This window comes from Aythya ferina, assembly GCF_964211825.1.
Source record: "Aythya ferina genome assembly, chromosome: 1".
In the NCBI taxonomy this organism is placed as follows: domain Eukaryota; kingdom Metazoa; phylum Chordata; class Aves; order Anseriformes; family Anatidae; genus Aythya; species Aythya ferina.
This window is the reverse complement of record NC_140296.1, coordinates 162200567-162226314: the sequence shown is the minus strand read 5'-3', so window position 1 is coordinate 162226314 and position 25748 is coordinate 162200567. Positions and strand designations below refer to the sequence as shown.

The 25748-nt window shown below is 35.9% G+C and overlaps 1 protein-coding gene across 12 annotated transcripts in view; it reads right to left on the bottom strand.

Moving 5' to 3' along the window:
* The window catches only part of ANO4 (anoctamin 4), a 221767-nt gene that overhangs the window by 51644 nt on the left and 144375 nt on the right, over positions 1-25748 (bottom strand). For 8 of the 12 annotated variants that reach the window (XM_084506049.1, XM_084506043.1, XM_084506040.1 and 5 more), the window contains 7 exons: positions 21426-21526; positions 21081-21182; positions 18170-18214; positions 13218-13349; positions 2863-2969; positions 1038-1093; positions 392-513 (listed from right to left, as the gene is read on the bottom strand). In XM_084506049.1, coding sequence (XP_084362175.1) covers positions 392-513; positions 1038-1093; positions 2863-2969; positions 13218-13349; positions 18170-18214; positions 21081-21182; positions 21426-21526 — 665 coding nt within the window. Of the gene's footprint in view, positions 1-391; positions 514-1037; positions 1094-2862; positions 2970-13217; positions 13350-18169; positions 18277-21080; positions 21183-21425; positions 21527-25748 lie in introns of those variants that run through there. The other 4 variants (XM_084506050.1, XM_084506046.1, XM_084506041.1 and 1 more) reach the window with 3 other exon arrangements.

Genomic DNA, 25748 nt, shown 5'->3' with positions numbered 1-25748 from the left:
GAGGATCTTACAAAATGTTAAACATCATACTTGGACTACTTAAGTAGGCTGCTACCAAAACCCAGTACAATTGTGTGTCCAACCTTGTTTATTCTCATACTTAGAAAACCTTCCAGATATCTGATGGACTACACTCACAAACCAAATTAAACTAAAACCCTGATGTTGCTCAACAGCACTTTCACAAACAAGAAATGCTGATGGAGAACAGTAGACTTGACAACCATGAACAAATAATTTAAAAATATTGTAAAGATAAGTTGTTTATACTGTGACATTGATATCTTATTGTATATGTGGAAATTAAAAACAAACATGCATGGTTTTGTGAGAAGATAATCTATGCCCACATGACCTATAATTCAGCATATTAAAAGCAGAGAAGTTTTACCTCACAAGATCCAGTGGCTGGTATTTATACCAGACTCCCCAGGAAGCCCAGCACTCATAGAGCAGGTGTCTGTGGTTTTCTGCCCCATGGGTTTTTATTGAATTCTTGCTTCTGTAACTTCCCTAAAATATAGACCTGGATATTAATGAACAACAACAACAACAAAGAATACCTAAGAAATCTCTTTCACTAGTGGTATGGATAGCACGATTTATACAAATTCCATACTTGTGCATCAAAAGCTAAACATGACATTAGAAGGAATATTTCCTCTGTCCACAGTGAGATTTGAGATTATTCTTCCTAAGAAACTGGTGTTATGATAACTGGTGTTCTGGTCAAAGGGTATAAAGTGGAGAATTTCAAAGAGAAAACCACAACATGATATTTTTCCTTTTGACAACATACTGATTTATCACATCCAAATACTTTTTCCAAACCAAATCCAGAACAACTTTTCTTACTCCTCTTTTTTAAAAAAAAAAGCATTTTTTTTTTTCAAGAAAAAAAAGGATTAGTAAATGCCAGAGGAAGCTGTAGGATGTAAAAGATAATAATATTAGTAAGATTGAGAATATTTACACAATTAAGTATTAATTTTGTGGGAAGCATCTCTTCAAAAAAAGAAAGAAAAAGAGAAAAATACCTCATGAAGAGGAAATGCAGCTTCATAGGAGCCATTACTGAGCAATCGATTCAGACCTAAGAACCAAAAGTATCCAATTATTTACCAATAAGACCAGTAAAATTGCTAAGTAAAAAGCAAAGTACATTTTCATGATATACTGCTAAGTGAAGTTTGAAGCCCATTGACAGTAAGAGATATAAGTAAAAAAAATCATCTTTAATAGGTTTTGAGGAACTAAGAGATAACACAAGCAAAGATTTGTTCAAATATTAACCACAACCTATCATTTATTATGCCTGATGTTTAAAGATTCATTTGTCAAATCCATTTTTTAGTGTAACTTCAGTGAAATTAGGGACCTCACATCAAGACTAAAGTTTGATGCCATGTATTTTGGTTTAAGGTAGCTATACAGTGGAAGGGCAGTGTTTCTTGGGAGCTGAAAAGTTCAGGGAAGATCTTTACATTTCTGAACTCCAGGACAGTAAAACAACAGAAACTTTTAATTGTCATTTGATGACAATGTTGTAAAATATGTTCAATTTATGTCTTATGAAAGCTGCTGGACTAACAGACAGAACAGGAACAAGACAGACTACAGTAACAGAAAACCAGGAAATATATTTGAACCTGAATCAAAATGTCATGAAAAAGTAATCACACAACCCACTCAGTCAGGTCTTGACTCTCTTTATTGAGAACTAGGATGGAAATAATGAATGATTCTGAGATGTGGGCCCTTTTCATTTGGAAAGTCACCAAAACAGGACTGAAAGACTATATGGCAATGCAAAACTAAATAGTGGCACTAACAGCCTGAAGGTAGTTGAATCCCATTGACATAAAGGAAAAGGATCATGATTCCATTCCTAATTCACAGAAGAATGATAGCAGTGACATCACAGCAATAAGTATTAATTCAACATAAACAGCACTTTCAGTGATAGCATTAGTATCTGCTTAGCAGAATACACTTTCTCCTGAAGTATCTTTGGCAGAAAAGCAAAACCTGTACAGCTGAGCTGGGCTCTACTCAGCCCAGTGATATGTGCAATTTTTTATTCATGGTGGGGAACAGATAAATAGATATGTGAGGGAACTTGGGATCTTGAGCAAGGACTGCAGATCTATGTGCTACATGCAATGGCTGGATGCACTGCATGAATTGTCCCCTTTCTTTTCTCCTCTCTGCACACCGTCATTACTCAGAGCTATTACTGCCCTCATTCCAGGATCTGGGGAAGAGACAAGTTAAATTCTGGTATAATTCTTTACTTCTTGAAGATGCATGGGGTTTAAACAGCAGGGAAATGAAATGTGCTATAGACTTTTATGGGGATTGCATCTCTGTGTGTGATGACCAAGTCTCTACAGGAGCAGTAAATGCTCTGTATCACAAGACAGAAAAGGTCCACTATTTGTGCTCCAGCCCTCATCTGTCACTGTCTGCTTTCGTGGATTCACATATGTGCCACTCCAAAGGCGCACTCTACCCACTATTTGAAAGAGCTATGCACAGCACTGAAGATGTCTTAGTGAAGTCCCCTTTGACCTATGGCAGCTACAGAGTTACAGGACCTCACATCTCCCTTAGGGAGGAACAGATATCCAGGGATGTACAGCAGCATAAATCTTGCCTTCCTTCCAAATACGTTTTTATGAGGGAGTAAATGCTTTTCTCCATAAGCATGATGATTTTCTTAGGACAAGTCCCTACCACAGTGATGGATGAGATGTGCATAGTTCAAAACTGAGGCCATTGAAAGTAAGAGAGTGTAATCAGCCCAACCAGACTCCTCCTATTTTTCTGATGGAATTTAGCACCCACATTAAAATCACTTACCAATTTTGTTTTTCCCTTCTTCATATTTCACTCTTTGTAAGATATGGTGTACAATTCTACTTCTGGTAGCATTATTGAAGAAAGTGTCTTTGTTGTGTATGATGAAGCTATATAAAAACACAAACAAGGCCATTTCAGGAATTATAGTATCATGTTTAAAGCAAATATTAAATTCCATTAATTTCTGTAGCACATTAAAAAGCTACAGTATGAGAGCAAGTGCAAGAAAGATTAAAGGACATCATATTAAGTGAGATGATTCATCAGATGAGATGATCTCAGTAACAGCATTCATTCCCTACCAAAGAATGACATGAATGAGTCTAGAGAAAGATCAAAGATATTTATGCATTCACTATGATAAGCATCACATTTAGATAAGTCACTGAAAACTACCAAATACTTGCACAAAAATATGCAAAAGCAAATTTATTTGCAAAAAAAAATTTATAAGTACAGCTGTAGAAATCATATTTGATTTCTATTTCAGGCTTCTTTATTTTGCTTTACCATTAGAAGTTGGATGGAAACATCCACTTGGTAAAAAATGACTGTTAACCATGCTCAATGAAAGTCAAAATACTGTTAGAAACTGAAAATATAAGATATTCCTATGTTCATTGCTGAAAGCTAAAATAGAGTAGAAAATTAGCTTTCAGAAGGTATTCATGGCATTACATATGAATGCAGTTTCAATAGTTTAGACAGAATTGTGAGGAGTCTAGGGTTTTAAAAAAATAGCCACTAAATATATTATACTTATTATTTTTCTGCTATAATATATTTTATATAGATTTATTAGTTACAACATACATACTTGCAGAAAACAAGATATTTTATCACCATAGTCACTGGAAAAATGTAAACAATGTAAGTGTTTTAGTTTAGAAATATTGGTTCAACATGTCAGCTAAAAACTGCTAAAGAATTCTTACGTTTGCTTGAGTCATTTAGGGGTTTCAGAATACACTGTGAAAGTAATTTAAATACTTCAATAAGCATGTAAGTGGTTGGAGTTTCTGGTGGACTAGGCCTCTGCATATATTTAAACAAATTAAATATTTTTGAAAATGTAGTCCTTAGTAACTGATTGAATGGAAAGGTTCATATTCTTAAAAATACTTTGGATAGGATGTAAGGTTGTTTACTTCCTCAGTATTCGTGAAGAACTCTAGAGAATTGAATAAAGTGATAAATAAAATGGTAAAATCATAGAGATGTTATAAAGAGGCCAGTCTGTATGCTGAACAGATGTGACATAAAAACAGAAAATCTTAATACGGAGCTTGGCATATATTTATGTTACTTTCTCTTCTGCACAACATGGGATTCACTGCTCAGTTTTCCCCTAAGGTGATTTTCCCAAATGAAAACCCTGTTTTTCAGAGCATGTACAGCATGTACACTTGGTGTGCACCAGCTGCCTTTTTTTTTTGCATAGGCACAAATTATAGGCCACTCTCTCATTTCTATCAGCTGATACTCATAAAGTAAATAAGATTCTGATTATCTTTGAGACAACTACACCTTTACCAAATGTAGTTGAAAACAACCGATATGTAAAACAAGAGATAGTAGAAGGATTCTGACAAAAAAGAGGAAATACTGCCATCATAGAATGCCGAGTGTTTAAGGATTAAATCAGATCAGATTGGAAAAAGCCTAAACTACAAGCTGGAGCTCTGTATTAGGCTGTTATCATAGCAGCAGAAACAAATTAAAAGACTGTGGTGAAACAGAAATGAATAGCTCTGAATTTTCCCACTTGGATTCATTTTCTTCTAATGTCTGTCTAATCTCTAAGATCTCACCTTCCAGGTAGCACCGAGTGTTAAAGGTCTATAAAGATAACTTTTGAAATCAAAACAGCACAGTAATTTTCATTAGTTATGAAAATTACTTGTTCTTGCAGGATTCAATTGCAAATGGAATAGCCTCATTTGGGAGACTAGCAACATTGTCTCAAGTAATGGTAAGAAACCTAATATTTATCTATTCTTCTTGCAATATAGTGTTATTTTACCTATTTGTTATAATGACTATGACATTCTGCAACTACAGGTAATTCTTTCAACTGCTTTTCTAGACAAGTAGGTCAATAGCCTTTCCACATTTAGCTGCTTCTATCTTTGTGATTCGTGAGTAGGAAAAAAAAAAGGCTAAAATCAAACTGTTCAATCTTGAAACGAAATATGAACTATTTGTTTCAAAGAGCACTTTAGATATTTGCATTCATTTGTAAACTTAGCAACCGTATTGTTGTAGCTGTTGATCTCACTTGGACATGAAGGAACAAGCAGATGGGTCTGTGAAGCAGATGTCAACACTTCAGTATGATAACTACCATGAAAAACACTGCCAATTCCAGCAATAACTGAAACAGTCCTAAAACATATGTGAATATGACAGCCGTAGAGGTTCTGCCCTGCCCATCCCTTGTGCCACTAAACTGCATCTACCGACAAGATGGGGAGAGGAGAGGTAGAAGTCACTACAGCTGGAGTAGGCCAAGAATATGTTCTTCAGTGTTTTCCAGCATTACTCACAGAGACATGGGTGCAGAGGAAATACTAGAGTTGTACCACAGGTGAGAGAGGGGTGTCAAACATGAGTCCTCTGGATGTCTTGGACTGTTCCTATGTCAAAGTTTTGGGGAGTAATTGCACTTGTAATGGTAAAGGTTAAAATAAATACTTACCTATTTTTTAATAGAAAAATCTTTTTCTTTTTTTTTTTTTCTTTTTGGTCATTTGGCCATTTTGATAATTTATGCATAATCATATATAGAACAGCCCCAGACAGGGCAGTATCTGCACAGCCAAGGGGGCAGTGAGCTCTGGTTCAGGGAATAAAAATAGGCAGATATGACTGGGAGGCACTGAAAGACTGAAACTATCTTGAGTAGTTTTAACTATGTGTTGCAACATCTCAGTTAGAGGTTGACATATACTAGGACCGTGTTGGAGGTGGTTCAAATTTTTTTCCAAAATCACAGGGGTTTCCCTCGTCAGCTGAGAATCATGCATTTCAGTGCAGGATCTATCCTTTTCTATCAACACCCTTCTCTCCTGAACTTTCTGGGCCTTCCTTCCTCCAAGGTTTTTGTGCTCCATGTTGTCTCCTTTCTGAATGTGAGTGATAAATCCATATTCATAGAATAGTCATCAGGGCTCTTGCAAGGTCTACAGCATCCAAATACAGAGGAGAAAGCCTTTTTCAGTCTATGTAGAATCTCACCCTTCAAATTTCAGTGCACAGGGGTCAAAGCTGAAAATATTTCCAAACTAGGTGTAGATAAACATTCATCAGACATTACTGAGCTACAAATTACACAAAATAGAGGCTTTCTAAAGTACTTTTTAACCCTTGCTACTTTCAGATGGAACAGTTTCCTCAGCTGCTCTATTTCCACTGCCCTTGTTAGAATTTCAATACACACAAAGGTTTGAATATTCATGAGTAATGCAGCTTGTTTTTAGGATCAGTAAGGGTTCAGGCATTATTTAGGAGACAGTTCAGATGAAGGTTTTGGTCACTTTGTCACCTCTTCTGTAGGACAAAAAAATAAGTAAGGATTAATACAATAATATTTTTATTCCCTGTGAAGGTAATGCATAGGTAGATAATAAAACCAGTGATTTGTTCCACAACAGTTATACCCGTTAACCTTGTCCTGTAAACCATATTTGTGTGAACTGTCCTTACTCAAAAGGAGAATCCCAATGAAGATAATGAGAGCACTTCTGACAGTAAAGGTTCCAGATTTGATCCTTAATTAAAGTGCCTTTTAAAGATGTTGTGGAAATATTGCTCTTAAATTCCTACTGTAAGTGACATGACAAGTCACTGAAGATTAATTGCTTTGAAATTATATTTGTGGCTTAATTAGACTCTGAACTGGAGATTTCAAACTGTCTTTCCATGGATAAAGCACAGCAAAGCCAACCGTCATCTAGAGAAGGCCCTCAAATGAATGTGAATTCAACAAACTGCCAATGAATTCCTGTTCTTACATTCTCCTTGTTCATTTTGCAGGTTGTACAAACCCATTGGGGGTAAAATTAAGTCTTGAATATGTGTCTAATAATTTGAAAAATCTGTGCTTACTCTTCAGTTTATGTTGGAGAAGCAAAAGGCTTGAAAAGGCTATTTTCTGCTGTAAGCTACAATTGAGCATGGGTGCATACCCAATGCGTATCTTTGCTCCATGGTATCCCCAGACACTGAAAAGTTTAAAGTCTGGCACTCACCATATTAAAATGTATGATCTAAGCAAATCTGGTGCTGGAAGCAGTACGCACTAGAAGCACAGATGCTGTCTGAACTTAGGAATCACTACATGAGAAGTGTATTCCTCTGTACAGAAAAGAAAATGCCCACCTCTCTGCATTGCTAGTAAAATACTGGAGCTAGCTAGCTGTTTTTGGCTGAGGCAATGACAGATCATTACCTCATTTGACAACAAAGAAAGTCATTAGCAACAAGATGAGGCTGCAGTATTGCAGTGAGAATATTACCACACATCCCTGTAGTTTATTTGTTTGAAAATGAGTGTATGATGATTACGTGCTGTTTACTATCATTTTGCACGACTTACAAGACTGTGAGAGACTTTTTTGTTTATCTGAAAGAAAATATTTATTAGTGGTTATCAGTGATTTTTCCCATCTTGTGCCTAAACCAGGACTGCTTTTCCCTTTGGGATGAAGACTGTATTAGTAGCTTTGTCTGTCTCAGATCTGCCACATCACAGCCTCGAAACTGCTAAAGGAAAATAGAGCCTTGTAGGTGCTGAACCTCATCTCCACCTTCCTCTCCCAAATCACCCTGCTCCCTAAATCACTTCTTAATTTAAATTAGTTCACTCATGAATATTAAAGAGAGATATAATGAGCTTTATTTATTTATCTTTTAGTAAAAATAATTTTAAAATTTATTTTAAAAATTAAATAACTTTTAAATTTATTTAAATTTAAACTGAATTTTATTCAGTTTGCTAGGCAATTAAAACTTTCAGAATCAAAGAGAATTGAAGAAACCCATTGCAAGGTGCTTACAAGTTTGGTCAGGCAAAGATTTGTTTAGGAGCATGAATCTTACAGATATATGATCCCCCTGTTTATAAGAAGCCATTTGCAAATGTGCAGTTATTGCACTGTAGATATACATGTATACAAACACAAGAATGACCATCCTGGTTTAAACCACATAAGTGTCCATACAGTCCCTTCCTGACCCATCCATGATCTCTGTGTGAAGCAGCTTGGTGGGACACAGTCACAGGTCATCTTGGTGAGGACAGCTTTTATCAGAGCCAATCTGAGCATCAGAAAAAAAGGTAAAATGCAACTCCACCCTGATAGACAGGTATTTTGGAAATCTGAGAAAAATACAGAACAATATGTACAAGGGAATTTAGTACAAATGAGAATAACTGCATTAATCTTTGGTATATATTTTAATTTTACCTTTTAATTGATATTTAATTAATACAGGTACTTTCCCAGTTTCCAAATTGTGTATTTATCTAATTTTCCTTGAAGTAATAAATATTTATTTAAAGAGGCTTATTCAATTATATATTATATTAATATTTAACCAGAGGGTTTATTGCCTTTGGAAGGAAAAAAAAAAAAAAAAAGGAAAATAGCTCCTGATAAAGTCTGAAATCTCTAAGCAGCAATTAAAAGCATTTTCCTAGCTAGTATACAACTATCAAAGAAATTGCAGATAATTACCACTGTTACTATTCCCAGCTGACTAGCAGCTCACTACATAAAATAACTAAGATATAGTAGAAAAATAACTAATTATCATAATGTCTGAGGGAAAAAGTTTTTTAGATATTGTGAACTGTGCATTCTTGTAGCTGATAATTTTCAGAAGAAATGGTTTGGCATAAAAAAAAACACCTTCCCAAGCTGTGGCTGCAGAAGAGAGATACTGCTCAGAAGACTATCTTGCAAATTATAATTTTGTATTCCACAAAATTCCAACAAAATGCTTGCCTCAGCCAGACAGAGCTTCTTTCCTCAAAAAAAAAAAAAAAAAAAAAAAAAAAAAAAAAAAAAAAGATTTCCTATTGCTTAGGAAATACAACAAATTTTGCTCTTCTCTTGTACTGACAATTCTATGATATACCCTATAGGGTATAATAATAATCTCTTTAAAAGAAAATCTGAACCCATACTGCAAAAATTATAGGCACATCTTACAAATATGATTCTTGCAGTTTTCTTTGCCTGTTTAGGAGGTATTGCAGAGGGTTTGCTGTGTCTCTGAAAACACATCTAATTTTTTTTTTTCAAGTTAGCCTTTTTCCATCTGGATGGGAATGAAATATTCAAGAAGGTACAAGGCTAGACCTTTAAAGTTGCTCACTGTACTTCTGTACCTCAAAAGTATTAATTCCTATTGAAACAAGGCCAAATCAGGCCTTGTTGTTTTATTTTTATTTATTTTTATTTATTTTTATTTTTATTTATTTTTATTTTAACTGTTTTCCTTCCCTGGAGGAAACTTGTCATTCCATGCTTTTAACAGTGACTATCACAAATGAAGACTGTACTCATACCATGTTTCAAGCATCATCTGTATCAGACCAGAGCCCTGGATATGAAAACTGTGTCTAGATCAAAAAAAGGATAAATGTTCTATTGTTTTTGCTGAGATGAAAAACATCTGAGACTGTGAAGAAAGGAATAAATTAGGAATTCAAGACAAACATCAAATATGAACAAGCTCACATGAACATTTAAGGAATGATACCTTAGAAAATTAAAAGCATATAAGACAAGGTTAGAAGGAAGAACTCTGCAACCTGCAGCAGAGGTATGTGGCCAAACCTATGGTGAGGACATGGACATCTTGTCAGCAAACTCAGGATATGCAGACATACTTCCAGGACAGTAGCATTTATGAATGATCTACTATGTGATTATTAAGAGTTCAGAATGTCTTGGACAAACATTGATTAATGATAACACAGAATTCCTAGACATATTAAACTGGCAAAAGAACATAGCTTGCTCTCGAGAAATACTTGTACAATAGCCAGCAAAATCCTCTTTAGTGTAATTAAAAGACTGATCATATATTTTAAGCTCCTGTAGATATTTCTTAAAGAAAGGTTTAATATATTTTTCACTTAGGATTCCAGATTTGCAAGACAATTTCATCTTTTTAACTATAAACTTAGAACTGAAAATCTGTATGGAAGACATGATAAAAAGGAAAAGCAGACACTAATGGCATTGTTTAGCTACAACCTTAACACAATGCACAAGACTTGCATTTATTCTCCGTTTTCTGAGGACTTAAAGAACCTCAGAGAATGGCTCTGCATTGGCTAAAAGGTCTTAAACCTGAGGTCAGCCAGCTGAGCATCTGTATGGTATTGGGATCCACAATGTCCTCTGCATGTTCTGTGTGAATCAGTTTTGGGACATGTGTGTGATAGAAACAGAAGCAGAGCTGTATCTAAAAGCCCAAGTGTAAGGAAGAGACTGTCACTGTTACTCTAGACTACAGGATAATGTACCTGCAGAAGAGAATGTGAATTCCATGTCTCTGCCCATGACAATAATGTAGGCCCCATTACAATGCTAGGAGATAATTTAGTTGTAATGGCAATATGGTATAGTAACAGCAGTCCAGCAAAACTTTAACTACACAAAATATGAAAATACATAGACTTTTCCTATCATCAACAAATTGTAAGCTAAATTATCATAACTTTATTGCAGATATCAGTTTTCATATTTCAAGAATTTCATTAACTATGTATCTTTACATACCTAAAAGAGTATTGTGGGATATAAATTTAAATAAAAGACCTGATGGATTTCAAAACATCACATTAAATTTAATCAGCAGGGTTTTTGTTTTGTTTTGTTATTAAAAAGCAAGTGAATGTTTATGTGACATCAGTGACAACTGATAACTGAAGCTTCAATTTAATATGGCGGCGTAACGTTTATCAACTTTGGAGTGTTTCTGTTACTCTTCTCAGTAGGGGACAATTAACAGTGCGGTCTTTGTGAAGGTTACAATACATAGAAGTGGGTAGATATGAAAGAGAAATTATTTTCTTACTGATCAAACCCCATCTGTCACAACTGACCCAGACAAATGAAGGTGCCAGTCACAATATTTGTTACATCATTTAATATGTGCTGAGAGACACATCAACATTAATACATAAACCAACAATTTCTACTCATACTTTCCCCATATTTGATGTTCTGGCTGGTTGTATACAGGTTTTTCAACAGGATGTTTATCTATATCTTGGAAGAAACAGAAATTTACATAAAGTAAGCAGCAACTTATATAAAGTGAACCTCAACATAATACACTTTTGGACTGGTAACTGATACTAATACAATAATTCTAAAAAGAATTCTAAAATCAGTTTATCTCTACATTTCCAAACATTTGATACTCCCACTCCACCAGCAAAGATTAGAAGTATATAATAAAGATGTTCCTGAAATGCTCTGTTTACCAGCGTCCCCTGAAATTCTTGGAACAATTAAAAACTTGCATGCAATTCACTTGACAAATATTGAACAAGTCATTAGATTTCAAAATTCTGGTGAAGAATAATAAGACAGATACGGGCAACAGACTGAAGCATAAGGGGAGTACAAGAAACCTGCCAGAGCCAGCACCTTTGCAGGGCAGGAAGGCAGCTCAGCCAGCATTATATCAGTCCCCACACAGCAGGAATGGTAGACTAAACAGAAAGCAAACCAGAAAATATCAGACCTGCTGTGGGGTAGAGCTTTAAAGTCTGTAATGATATAAAAGAAGCGCCAAACAACAGCAGGAATGCTAATGACCAGCATTTACTAAAAAGCTTGCTAGTTTACTAATTTAAACATAAGCAAGGCAGAACAATATAAAAAAATACTGTGGTTCATATATGCCAATTCTCCTTCCAGCCACACACACAGACAAAGTCACATGCCATAATTTTAAGGACAGTTAACAGTTAATATTAATAAAAACATAAGTCCAGACATATATGTGTGTGTGTGTGTGTGTGTGTATATATATATATATATATATATACATATATATATTTAATTACCACTGGTCTGCACATACTCTTCCTATTACAGGGTGAAATAACCAAAACATCTTTTTGCTTAAATCTCAGAAGACTCTCTAGCCTGAATCCGATGTCTATTCAGGGCACAGATGTTTAGTGGAGATGTTTAACTCTGGCTGGTGACTGGTGCTAAGAGCACACTTCTACTGAAATTTCCCTGGCGATTTGCACCTGTTTTTGTTTTTCTGCTGTATTTGAAAAGACTACTTGCAGCAGAAGACATCTATTTTATTCACTCCTATTGCAGTAAATAAATCCACTCCCTGAAAAACTGTTCATTCAAAGTGAGGCATTTTAATGAAATGTTTATTCAAAGAGCAGTAACTATACTTATCTTCTCCCTAAATAAAATCACATATTTAATATTTTTAGTCTTTGAGCTGCCTGTGACTCATTCCACTTCACATGAGTTTTCTGTTAGTACCTTGGTCACTGCTGCCTATTCTTTGTGATTTTGTTTTGAGGTAGTCAGTGATTGTTCCCAATATCACAGGCCCAGTAACTAACCATAAGACACACTCTTTCTCCAAATTTTGCCATTTTTAAAAATTCAACATGGTATCTAAAAACAATGCTAAGCTTTTCTGTTTTTCATTTTGCAAGAGAGTAAAGGCTTCTACTAGTCAAATGAATTCTTTTGTAACATTGGTGCAATACTGATACTATTGGTATTCTTGGACAAGGGCAACTGATAGACCTTAACACTGGCATTATGCAAGAAGCATTGCTTCTGTTGACGTAAAAGGCAGAGAAATTCAAACAAAACAACACAGTCCTCTTTTTAGAGTTCTGTTTGTTTTACAGGCACAACTAGGAATTAAATGCAATATCAGTTTATTTTGACCATCAGTGTTAAAAGGACTAATATTGATTATATAAAAGACAGAAATGCTGAATAAGTTTTAATCACATCTTAAACACACAAAGAAAAACTGTAGTTCTGTCCCAAGAGAGAATTAGCCAGTTGACTACTTTAAGCATATAATTGAAATTCCAGTGAATCAAAAGGAACTTTTCCATTGATTTCTTTTAGCTTTAAGCTGGACCTTTAATTACTAGAAATGTAGGCAGACTTTATGCTCTCTCAAGACTCTCTCCCTTTGTGTGACAAAGAACTAATCTGAAGACACTAATCTTTAAGACATGAACTAAGAAATTGATTTTTTCCAAGGTGAATCCAGAAGGAAAAAGATTAATCTTGTAATTAAGTTATGATGCTATGATATAATAAAGTACTCACTGATGGATCCTTTGTTGGCTGAATGGTGCAGTATAGCAGTCATTCTCCTCCAGGTCTGGCAGTGTCTCCTTATCCAGTTTCATTGGCTTTCTAGGTAACCATCCTCGAAACCTGCTTATTTGTTTCTCGATCCTGCAGAACATGAAAAATGTGACCATTTGAGACAGTGAATGAGATATATCTTGCTTTTTCATTGCATTGCAGAACTCTTACAAAGAACATCTATTGGCAAACTAGACCACTTAATATTTGCGACTACAAAAGAAGCAACGTCTGACATTTTTGAGGAAGACTGAATTATACGTGCTGACCTTGATTATTAATAACAAGCTTTTAGTAGAGAAACATCTTATTTTGTCTCAACAGAAAAGCAATGCCAATGTAACACACTCCTAAAAATCCATACTCATTAAGCTCTTGGCTACTCTCTAACTTTTATTCTCAGCTTTTCGGTTACTTTAAATTTCAGGCTTAACTACACATTAGACTTTGGACATATAAACCTTAGAAAAACCCAGATTGTGAAAGAGATCTTTGGAACCTAAACCCCAGCAAACCGCATGCTTTTACTGCTCTCTACAGATTCTTACCTTGCAGCTGATGGTATACAACATAGGCTACTTTGTTCATTTGGTTTAACTGTGTCTTGCAATACTACTGCCTCCACAAAAACAAAATACTCAGTGTATAGATTAATAGGTGACAGCTGAACAGATCCTTACGTTTAGAAGGTGAAAGCAAACTAAGAATAAGTTGGAGAAAGGGTAGATTTAATCACAAGGGCACTCGCGCCAAGATGTGTACTGAAATTACTGTAAAGGGAAGAATCAGAGCTGACAGGAGAAGAAAATCTAAAACAAATTCACATCCAAACTAAAACATTATGATGAAAAAACATAACAAAAATGAGATGGGTCTGTCAAAATGAGACCTACCCTCCCTCACACCTTCAGTTCCTAACCAGTGATCTCTGCCTCCAAAAATCAGACAACAAATTATGGACATGCACGTTCTTCCTTGACTCCAACAAATGCTCTAAGTCCTGCACAGTCACTTTGAAGGAGGGTAATTCATATACACATAACTGAGTGTGTGGGACAGTGACATGAAATTAGGCCATAGTTCTATTTAAAATACATATAATATTTCCTTAAATATTCAACCTTCTCTGCTCAAGTTATCTTCAATAGGAAAGCTAATGCTAATTTTTAAATATGGGCATTCAAAATTGTAATCACATGAGCTCTACCTGTTTTGGTACCATTTGTGTGTTCTCTGTCTGTGAATAGCATGGGAGCAGGCACTCCAACTAACCATTGTGACTGTTCAGAAGAATGGCAATGTGTATGTGAGCATGACATAAGGCTTATACAAAATTTAATAAAAACTCTTACTGGGCATTGTTCACACCAGCCCAGCAGTTCGGAGTGCAGGTGGAGGTAGTTTGCAAATATCTGTGCCCGAGTGCAGGTGAGACGTTGTCAGAACCCAACACTGCAAAGGGTCAGACCTATTATAAGTCTCCACTAGTCCTCTCAAGACTGTCAGCCTTGAGCCAATCTGTGCAGAGACTGATAGGAATGACAAGGGAAAAGTAAGTTATCTCCTGGGGAATTCATTCTTTCTTGGCCTTCAGTTCTTCCTCTGTAAAGGTTACAAGCCCTGAGTTACACTGTGTTCAGCAGGCTTAGTGACCCTGGGTGTGGAAAAGGGAAGAGGAATTTCTAAATATCCCAGTCTATGCTTATTCGTTGACTAAAATTGTTTGAATTCTCTAAGCTATTAACACCCTTGCCAATCTGCAATCCTTTCCCATTCACCCTGCAAGTCAATGTGCACATTTGAGATATGCATACTGCAGGTTTATCACAGCGCATGCAGGCACGCACAGAGTGCTTTCCCCACTTGAGAAAACTACATTATTCATGTCAGCTTCTCATTGAGCATACCCTGTATTTGACTGGTTTGCCACTTGCAAGGTTCAGATTGCTTGGCATGCTCAGAGAGCATACTCCTTCCCTGCTGGCAACTAGGTCTGGAAAGGATGCAAGGCCTTTCTGCAAAGCTTGCATCCTAGAGTACAGCAAAACCATCCCTTGGAAAAAAAATAAAATATATATATTATAAAAAAATATAAAAAAAAAATTAAAAAAAATATAAAAATACATTATAATATATATACATATATATATACGTGTGTGTGTGTGTATATATATATATATATATATATATATATACACACACACACACACACACACACATAATTATTTTTTTTCCCTAGGAAAAGAAAAATGACCAAACTTAAAATACATCCAGGCCACTTCAACAGTACCATGAGCCAGCAGTGCAGGCTTTGTATTCTACACAAGCCTCTCTCTTACGAATAGAGGCACAGTTTTAAAAACGTATTGTGCTTAATTGTTTCTTCAAGGCTAATCCAGGCCTCACTTTCCCTTATGGAGCAGCACCAGGTGCTAATATACTCAGCTTGATAGGGGGATGGTGTTTGAAAGGCAGAACAACCTACACAAGAGCAGTATAGCGCATGGAGTGAGGAGGCATGGTAGGCAGCCAGAATGAATGAGAAGAGTGGAAACATTTCCTTCCTAAATTCCATTTTAAAACATTTGTTAGTCTCACATGTCCAAAATGCACTTGTCTTCATTCACATGGTTGTCTCAAAGACATGTCTGTTCCATTTCAGTCCTGACCTGGCCTCTGCTTTCCAGGCCTAGCCTATACTCAGTATCCTCTTTGTAAAAACAGGTGTTGTACTTAAATCACACAAAGAGTTTCTTAAATAATTTCAGAGAAACATTTTAGTTGCTAGAAAGTATGGTAGAGATAGAATATTTTTCTTTCTTTCTTTCTTTCTTTCTTTCTTTCTTTCTTTCTTTCTTTCTTTCTTTCTTTCTTTCTTTCTTTCTTTCTTTCTTTCTATTTTCATTTCTATTTTTTATTTTTATCCAAAAGAAAGAGGAAATTGGGAAAATAAAAACAATTTCTTTGAATTGAGATTGATTTTATTTTTGCCTCAAGTCTGAAAAAGCTTTATGCATATCGTAGTGCTAGATATTGTCTTAGTTTATTTTTTAACCACAGCCCAGGTAGAGTTCTAGATACTGTGTATGCACCTGATACCCACCCTTTACTCTAGACTATATTAGAGGAGTTTTGTTATTTAAAACTTAGGGATCACTAGATTTTTTTCAGAAAGAAAATTCAAGTGTGACTGACAAGTTGCAAGAGATCTGCTCTGGACTTTGCCCTGTAACAAAAGTCCTCTTAAAAATAAATTTTGACTAAATGTCAATTTAATTTTAGCTTAGCTCAAAAAAATGGATCAAAGCTTCACTTGCTTCTAATCTTCATTGAACTAAGGGTAGAGGAAATAGACAGTTTTATTGAAGCTGTAAATCTGAATTTTACATAAATGAAAATAGAGCTGAATATGTTTTCTTATTTTCCCACGGGGACTATTCAGTTATAGATTTTCTGCCTCAAGTAGCTATTCATAGACCTGAACATAAAAATTGAATTTAGTCAAGTGTTGTCATCACTCAGGAGCAAGAAAAACCACAAACCCACAGAAAAAGATTACACTATTTCTAACTTCAAATTATATGTTGACTCAAGAGGAAATGAACGTATGGCAAAATTTCATATGGTACATATAAATGTTAGAATCTTTACCTGCTCCTTCCTTTTAGTCTATTGCTGTAGTGAAAGCAACCATGTCTTAACTAAAATCATGACAAACTCTGAAACTAACAGGTGCTATGTACTCATTGTAAAGTGGGAGTGTCAAGTTGGGGGAACACTGACAAACTTCAGAACAGCGTGTGTTTCTTAGCTCTCATGAAGAGCCCATTTGGTGTTTGCCAGTGTAAAAATGCAAATACCATAATGTGAGATCAGTGCTGGTACTCTCAAGTCACCACCATATTTTGATGGGATTTAATATATAGAATCATAGAATTATAGAATATCCTGAGTTGGAAGGGACCCTTATACTCATGCAGCAGAGTGATAATACATCATTTATCTTCCCATGGATGATCATTTAGTGACATTATCTGCAGAATAATACAGCTGTTTTACTCCAATATGCAGATATTTCAAATCTAACTCTTCCCTCTCAGAACTTCAGGGGAGTTTTTCCATTGACTTAAGAGTGAGACAGTAAATCAAACATTAGAGCCTTTTGAAAACTGCATCAACAGCACTGTGGCATTAAATGCCAATGTATGAGCTGGTCTTTGCAGAGCTTTTATACATATTTTAGTCTTTTTTGAGACATTTTCATTCAATTGTCTGAGATATCGAAAATGCAAACTGTGGCACTGGAAGTTTTTTATTCCATAAAGTCAGGCACAAAACACATCAAACCCAACCTTAAGATATTTAATAATTGAGTGAAAGAACTTCAAAGATCCTTCAAAAGTACTCATCTCTTAAGCTCACACCAGAGATGAATTTGGTTCATTGCTTTTCTATCTACCAACAAAGTACTAAGCATCCCCACAGAGGAAGCAATAAATAAATAATGCCATCACTGTAAGAAGTAGGTAAGGTGTATAGAAATGAAAAAATAAAGTGGTACCTGTGGTATTTTAACCCTAAGAAACTCCCTAATGAGCTACATGAAAAGACAGTGTTTGCACTAACTCACTTATTCTTCCTTAAAAAAAAAAAAAAAAAAAAAAGACTCCATCAACTGGAAAACATTTCCTTGTTCCTAAAAAGGGCAACACTGGTAAAATGAATTTCACATGGCAGATGTCTTAAAAACACAACTGCTATAGATGTTTTTGCATATGTTCTATTGTGCGATCACTCCCTCCAACCTTCCTACAAATACAGCTAATAACCTTTTACTTCCAACTTGACCTTAACAATTAATTATCAGGTTCAAATTAACATAGTTGAACTAGCATAAGAACTGTACTCACCTATTCATGAACTTGTATCGGCGGTGCAGGTAATAGATTTTTCTCCTGGAAGAACAGCAAAAATGAAGCCAGTCGAGAAGAAAACCCATCGTCAGTTACAGTATGAACTAGCAAGGAAGGAAAGGAGATTGAAGACAGAAGCCTGTAAGAGGTGGAGGAAGAGACTAAAAGAGAGATTAACAGAACTGTCACAGGAAAGCCACACAGACTCTGGTGGCATTTGAATTGCAAGAAGATCATCGCTTTCACGCTGTCTTCTCTTTTTCTGCTACTTGTCATGTGTGAAAGACAGGGACCCAAGGATGTATCTATTTCCAAGATGTCCATAAACAGGTGCAGGAATTTTAAAGGACCAATACTAGCATGGATAAATTATCCTCTATGCATCTCATATCCACTAGTGAATTAAAAAAAACTGCATTTGATTTGCAAGAGAAATTATTTAGAAAAGCCAGGGAAGTAGTGCCTGATGCTGCAATATGCCAATAATACACGTAGTGACAACCGGGACCAGTGTTTGCTGCTGGAGTATCATCCCCAGAAACAGAATATAGGCTACACAAACAAATGAGTATGTGCTCAGCATCCACCCCAGGATACAGCCACCCCCTCTGCCCCTCAGACAGGCATTGTTGATTTTTGTTGTCAGTGCAATAAGCTGTGTGGGAGTGCCTTTGGGGATCCAGTGAGCAGACAAGGGTGCACAAGCAGATGCGTGCTGAACACACTCTCTTGGCCAGCTTTCTGATGGGCCCTGTAGGGCTCACAACACCCAGGTGGAGTGGCCCCAAACCATTCTGTGTAGATCCAGAGTGGGCTGTCCACCTCCTGTCCCACTCTGTTGTTACTCTTGCTCTTTTCTTATGTGACTATAGCAGCACCACAGCTGTCAGGATTTGACCCATCACCTTCAGCAGAGATCACATCGTGATGAGAGGTAAGAAAATCTGAGGGCTTTAGGTGTGGCTTTGGGACTGATACTCCTTACAGCAAGATTTGTGTGCCTGCCTGAATGTCAGTGTCTTCCTCTGACTTTCCTCAAACCATTGGAGGTTACTGCTAAATCAAGGTGGTGTATTCTGAGAGGTGCCATCATGTAACACTGAATTGTATCATTTCTGGAAAAGGAAAGGCCACACCAAAAATTTCATTCTGAATATCTGTGAATATTACAGGGTAGTAATGCTGCTGGTGCCTTGGAAGCAATAATGGTTGAGGGCATTCTAGAACAAGACAACCCTGATGCTCTATAAACTATTGTACTGGGTCTGGCTGGGATGTAAACTTTCCCTGCAGCAGCCCACAACTATAGAAAAACAAGTGGTTAGTTTCTATGTTAATTTTCAGAACTTAGATTTAACACACTATATTTTGACATTATTGTTGTTACTAGTGCCCATATTGTGCTGATGAAGTGAAAATTTGAAGAAAAATCCATGCTGGCCAGCATCCTTTGGTCAAATCCTCCATAAGCTAGTGCGGTATCTCTTGCTGTACTCAGCAGGAGCAGAGATTAGTCAAAGATAAGTGTTACTGACGATGACATCCACCTCTTGATTTCCTTCAAATATTCAGAGTTATCCATTGCTTAGGGACCTCTGCTTTGAAACAGCAAGTGATGTGTGGACCTTGGACAATTTCAACCCAAACTTACTGGGAGCTGTAAGTAATCAGCAACCCTTAAAACAGGGGTCAGATAAGGGTGTCTGGAAACAGGCAGTCTAGAATAGTGTACATTTTGAAAAATGCTGATTCTTGTTTTTAAATGGTAAACAACTTTGTTGCTCTTAAAATAAAAATTAAGAGCCTGCCTGTCAGACATAAAAAAAAAAAAAAATCACCACAATTTCCTTTTAGTAACACTGTGGATAAGAAAAGAATGAACCTGCGGACATGAAGCACATCTTTCTGTATGGCACCTGATTTGCTATCTGCTAAGAAATAGATCTCAAAGCAGAGACTTCAGATCAGGAAAGAATAAGTTGCTCACTGTGACTAAAATCTGAGTTCCTGGTGTACTTCTTAATCATGGGACCTTATCCTTCTACTGGGCCAGGTTCATCTCAAGGAATGCCAGAGAATATAGAGGAGGTACACTTTTGACCCAGTCCATCTTTTATGTGGCTAGAATGCTTTTCTAAAAAAGAATATGAATGTTTTGTAATGATCTGTGATAGCTTTTATGCTTTTCTCTAGCACTAGAAGCCCAGATAAGAACAACTGAAGATCTGCTGTGTAAATGAAATCAAAACAAAATAAAACTAAGCATACAGACATAGAAAATAAGCCTGCATTTTTGTCCTTAATTCTTATCCATTTTTTCCTAGCAAGTTCTGTAATACTACAGCATGTCTCATACCAGAGGCATTTGTCACCCTTAAGTAAGAAGAAAACAGGAACAGAAATTCCTGCAAAGGACACAAACTCACTAGTTGTATATTCTGGATCTGATCCTTTTCTTGCTCAGGAGTAATTCCATTAAAATCAATGGAGTTATGAATCTATAAACCCTTCTAATTGAAAGAAGAATCAAGACCTCTCAGTTCAGGGGTTTTGGTCAATTCAAGTGGAAATCTTCATGCTATTTTAAACTTTCTGGTAACCAGCAGAGTAAAATAGATATTTTACAGAGAAAATTTCATAACTCAACATGCAAATGATATTAAATATATTATAAAAATAATCTGAAGGATTATGTGAAATTAATTTGGTTGTCAGTGACATTTTATACAATTTCTTTATTTTCTCCACAGGCAAAGGCACTTATAGTCTGAATTGTTTTCATATTAGACGTGATACTTATTTATAATTTGCATTTCCATAACTATGCACTATACAAGCAGAAAATTTACAGTGCTGAACATACCAGATACGTCCAACAGACATGCACTTTCTGTGCTGCCTTACGTACCTGGATCTTCTTGACCTCCCATTGATTTCAATGAAATGTCCATTTAAAAAACAGCAGCGCACAAGTATGCAGGGGGCTCCAGCAGTGAAGGGGTTAAAGGGCCTAAGGATAGAATACCCCATGAAAACAGCTGCACTGCTACAGCTCACCTTAATTTCAAACCAATACTCTACTGAAATTGCAGGCATTAACAAGAAAGATCAATGACTATGGTATCTATGGCACTCCATTTATATTTTCAAAGGATGTGTGGTATCTTACAGATGAGCTTTCCATGTGCGTTTTGGTGTTATTTTTACTTTAGCTTTACAGTAAAGCGTGAAGACAAAATACAACTACACCTACCTGAAAGGCATTCTTACATTCATTAGTTCAGCGTATTTGCCCAGGACCTCCCAAGGGGCATGCAACTTCACAAAGATGATGTCACTGTTTGTTAGAGATGACTGCAAAAGAAAAAGAAAACAGCTACCACAGCTTACTTTTTCAGGTAAGAAATAAAGAAATCATGGGCGGTGTTCAGTATTTATTCTTGTTTTGTGTCACCCCTCCCATTTCCTGATTCTTCCTCAAGCACATGGAGCTCTATAGGGATTTTGCCATCTTATTTTTCTTCTTGTTTTCTTCTGGTTTTACCTGTGACTCCCTTCTGGCCTGTACACACATTCACTGTTACTGTCTTCTTTCCTATGGGTTATATGTAGTGTATAGAGGTTTTTATGCAGGACATTCACATCAGAGTATCTAGTACTTTTTAATAGTACTTTTCAAGAAAGCTACTGCAGGGTCAGCTGAAGCTCTATTTATTGAGAACACTGACAGTCAAATGTTAATACTGAAAGATAAATTTTTCAAATTCTAATGAAAATCAATTATATTCTCATAAATCTGCACTTAATACAGCCTGCAACAGCTAAATGTATCACATTAACAGGGACAACTACCACTGGCTAAATTTGAGGAATACCCAGGAAATGGGTGAAGGACTACAGGCTTTAAGAAAAGGAAAGTGTGAGGACTGAGAAACAAGGCAAGAAATTTGTTAGTTTAGAGATTAGTTAGGCTTTAGGGATGATATCCTGGTCTTTTAGACATTGTAGTATATTCAATATTTCTCACATTCATTCTTAGCTATTACTACATACTGTGGGTATGTTGTACTTAAATCTGGTATCACTTATTTGGAAGCTGCAGTGACTATAAGGGTTGAAGGCTAACATTTGTATTCTTGATGTCTTGATTCTTCCCTCCACTACTCTGATAAATGTAGAAATCGTTTGAATTGTTGTAGTATGTCTGTATCCTTGGAGTAGCCAGAACATTATTGCTAGCAGTTAAGATACATATATATGACTTTTCTTAGCACAGACAAAAACAACAGACCAATACAAAACAAACCAATGACAACAATGAAACAGGAAAACAAAACCAAACCAAACAGTCATTAAAGAGAAAACATTTTTTTAAACAAGTAGAATTTTTTGAGTCATCAAAAATGGACACAGAGAAATATTTGTAGCCAAATTATTATTTAGATGTAAGAAAAAAAATGGATGTAGTGCATGGTAGAACAAGTGAATTTCTGATATTTAAAACTTCAGAAAAAAATAATCTCACTGTTCTGTTGGTAACTTCCTGCAAAATATTTCAACATGAAATGATAGAACAGCAAAAAAATGCCCTCAAGAGAGTTGCATCAGAGACGTTGAATTCAGCTGTAGTCTTTCCATTGACTTCTATGGATTCCAAATCAGACCCTTAATGATGTTTTTCTTTATATTTTGAAAATTATCTTTAATTTGCCTATGAGACTTTAACAAGTAGATAACACAAAAACAAGACTACATTCTAAAATTTTACAGCAAACTACTCTCAAAGATGAGGTTCAGAATATTCAGTGCAAAGAAGGCATTCTTAATAAAACAATTTCTTACAGGAATATATTTTAAAAATTCTTATTAAACACACTAGCAAGGTGTATTTAGTTTAATTGAAACCTGATCCTCAAAACATAGAATCTTAGAATCATTCAGGTTGGAAAAGATCTCTAAGATGATCTGGTCCAACCTTTAACCTAGTACAGACAAGTCCACTACTAAACATGATAGAATGTCTTGTACAATAAAATTAAAATCACCACAGTCTGGCTTACAGATAGTTAATATACAATGAGTTTCAGTCCTCAGTTTCATCCATTTACTATTTTTCACAAGCTATAATTTTTCCCTCCTTCTTCCTGCTCACCTACTTCCTTTTTCTGTTGATCTGAAACAATCATATTATGTAATTCCTGAAAATACTAAATCAGTTTTGAATAATCAGAAGTAGATGTTTTAGTAGCCCATACTTCAGTATCAGAGATATTCCTTAATTCCCAACCTTTCCAGCTTCACTGACGAATCACTTCTAGCACTGTATCATTGCTGCTAATCCCAGAATACAGGTAGCGCCATAGGCCCCTGTATAATAGACTTGCCCAACTAGCAAGACTATCTTTCTCTTATACCACTAAGTTTGTACAGATACTGTGTTTCCAAAGAAAACAAATCTAACACAGATGTGCTCAAAAAGTAAGTACCATATTTCTCTGGTACGACTATGTAAGGAGTGGAAGAGACTAATGTCGGGGCCATTTACATAACTCCAAAAGTATAAACAACTTCTTTAGCGAGTTACAGTCATCAGATAGGCCAAGGAAAATTTGTAAAGAAAGGGCAGGTTTTTCTTTTTCTGAAAACAGGCTTTCATGTCTAGAAACAGAGTGGTGTTAACTGCTGTTTTAATTTAAGTTCTGGCTATCAAACTCACGTGTACTCCCACAAGCATTCTAGGTCCAGGATTTAAAAATATATATTCACTATTGACCTGACTCTGTTCTTTCTGAAGTTATCATTGTTAGTCTGAATGGAAGAAAAGTTATGCTGACATTGAACATCTCTTGAAAAGCCCACGTTTTGCAGTATTTGCAGGCTCTTTCTCAGGATCAAGGCTGGAGATTAGTGTCCTTTGTCAAATATACTCTTGAACACTCTCCTCCCACAACAAAGACATTTTTGTTCATTATCAATAATATTGTCAAGTCTTTTTAAGACAAAAACAAGTCATGTAGGAATTGGACTCATGTAGGACTCATGTTTGGGTGAGCGTAATTGTTTATTTGCCTTGAGGCTATTAGGCAGACAACTGCAAATATCAATGCTCTAAGTTATGTATGTACATCAACAGGGAAAAGATGTGCAAGGAAAACAAACCAGGATTTACCATTAATGTGTTTTCCTTAACATAATTTAAGGAAACAAAACTCAGGACTGGGACTCCTCCCACATTTTAGTCTTCCTTATCAAAGTAAAAGAAGAGAAAAAGATTTTGTAACAGACCCAGCAACCAGACTTAAACCTTACCTACATTAGGAAGACCCAACAAGGCAACTTAAAAAGCCAGAATGGGAATAGTGCCATAATTACTGGCAAACAGCTTATTCTTGTTAGGAACAACACGCAGAAAAATCCAGAAAATAAGAGAAAATCAGTGTCCTTCCCCTGATAACAGTCTCCTCTATATCAGGCTCCATATGATGTCTCAGTACAGAGTACTAAATAGTAACTTCTGTAAGTCCCACTTTTTGAAAATTACTGTTATGTTATTGGCACAGACTGATTTGCCATGTTAAGTGAATCAGGTGGAAAAAAAAACAAACCTTACCAAATATAGCTGATTAAATCATTCTTCCTCTGCAAAAACAAAGTAAATGTAAATTCACAAAGGTAATTCCATAGAACTGGACAAGCAGCGGTGATGTTCTGCCAATACTTTTCAAAAGTGCATACATTACCCCTAGGTAAGTACTTATATACTCTTAGTATATGTCCAGTTTGAGGGAAAATATTACTTATTCAAATGCATTAACTTCTATGTTCATGGATCTAAGGAAAGTAGTAAATAATAGTGCCAATATCTTTCAAATACCTCTTTACAATCACAGCACAGGCTTGTTGAAAAAGTGGAATATACCGCTCACATTTAAACCGAGGTTTTAAGAGGTTTTTGACTTATGAGAAACCATATGGGAGGGAGGGAAGGAAGGCCTAACTAATTAATAGAAAGCTGTTAATAAATTATTTTTTACATGAAAGAACATGTATAAAATACAGAATGACTTGGTATAAGGAGACAGAGATAGATGATTACAATTTAATATGACTTTGATATGATAATTTGATGATAGGGTAAAGTTTCATCTTTACTTAGCAAAATACTTCCAGAAGTTCAGCTTCACTGGAGTTAGTAATGCAAGCAGGTGACTGGCTATTGCCAGCATTCAGGCAATGTGTCATCTAATTCAGCTCAGAGCAGGTGTCATTGTTACAGTGATTAATTTCTGGCATCAGCTGACAGAATCTCACTGCTGGAACAGAACAGAGTTAGTAACAAGGGGAAATGTTTGCAAATGCCCTTTCATGTGGACAAAAGTGTGAGTGGAGAGGGAACTTAAAGAACAGGGTAGGTTACCTCAGTAGAAGCAAAATGCAAATATTATCTCATTGCTCAAGTTTACTGTGCAACAATGAGCTTAGAGTCTGCAATAAAGAGATACAAATTGCTTAGAGTTAAGAAACAGGGTGAGAAAGGGTGCCTTTAATCCTATCTAATGTCATCTGCATTCACTTA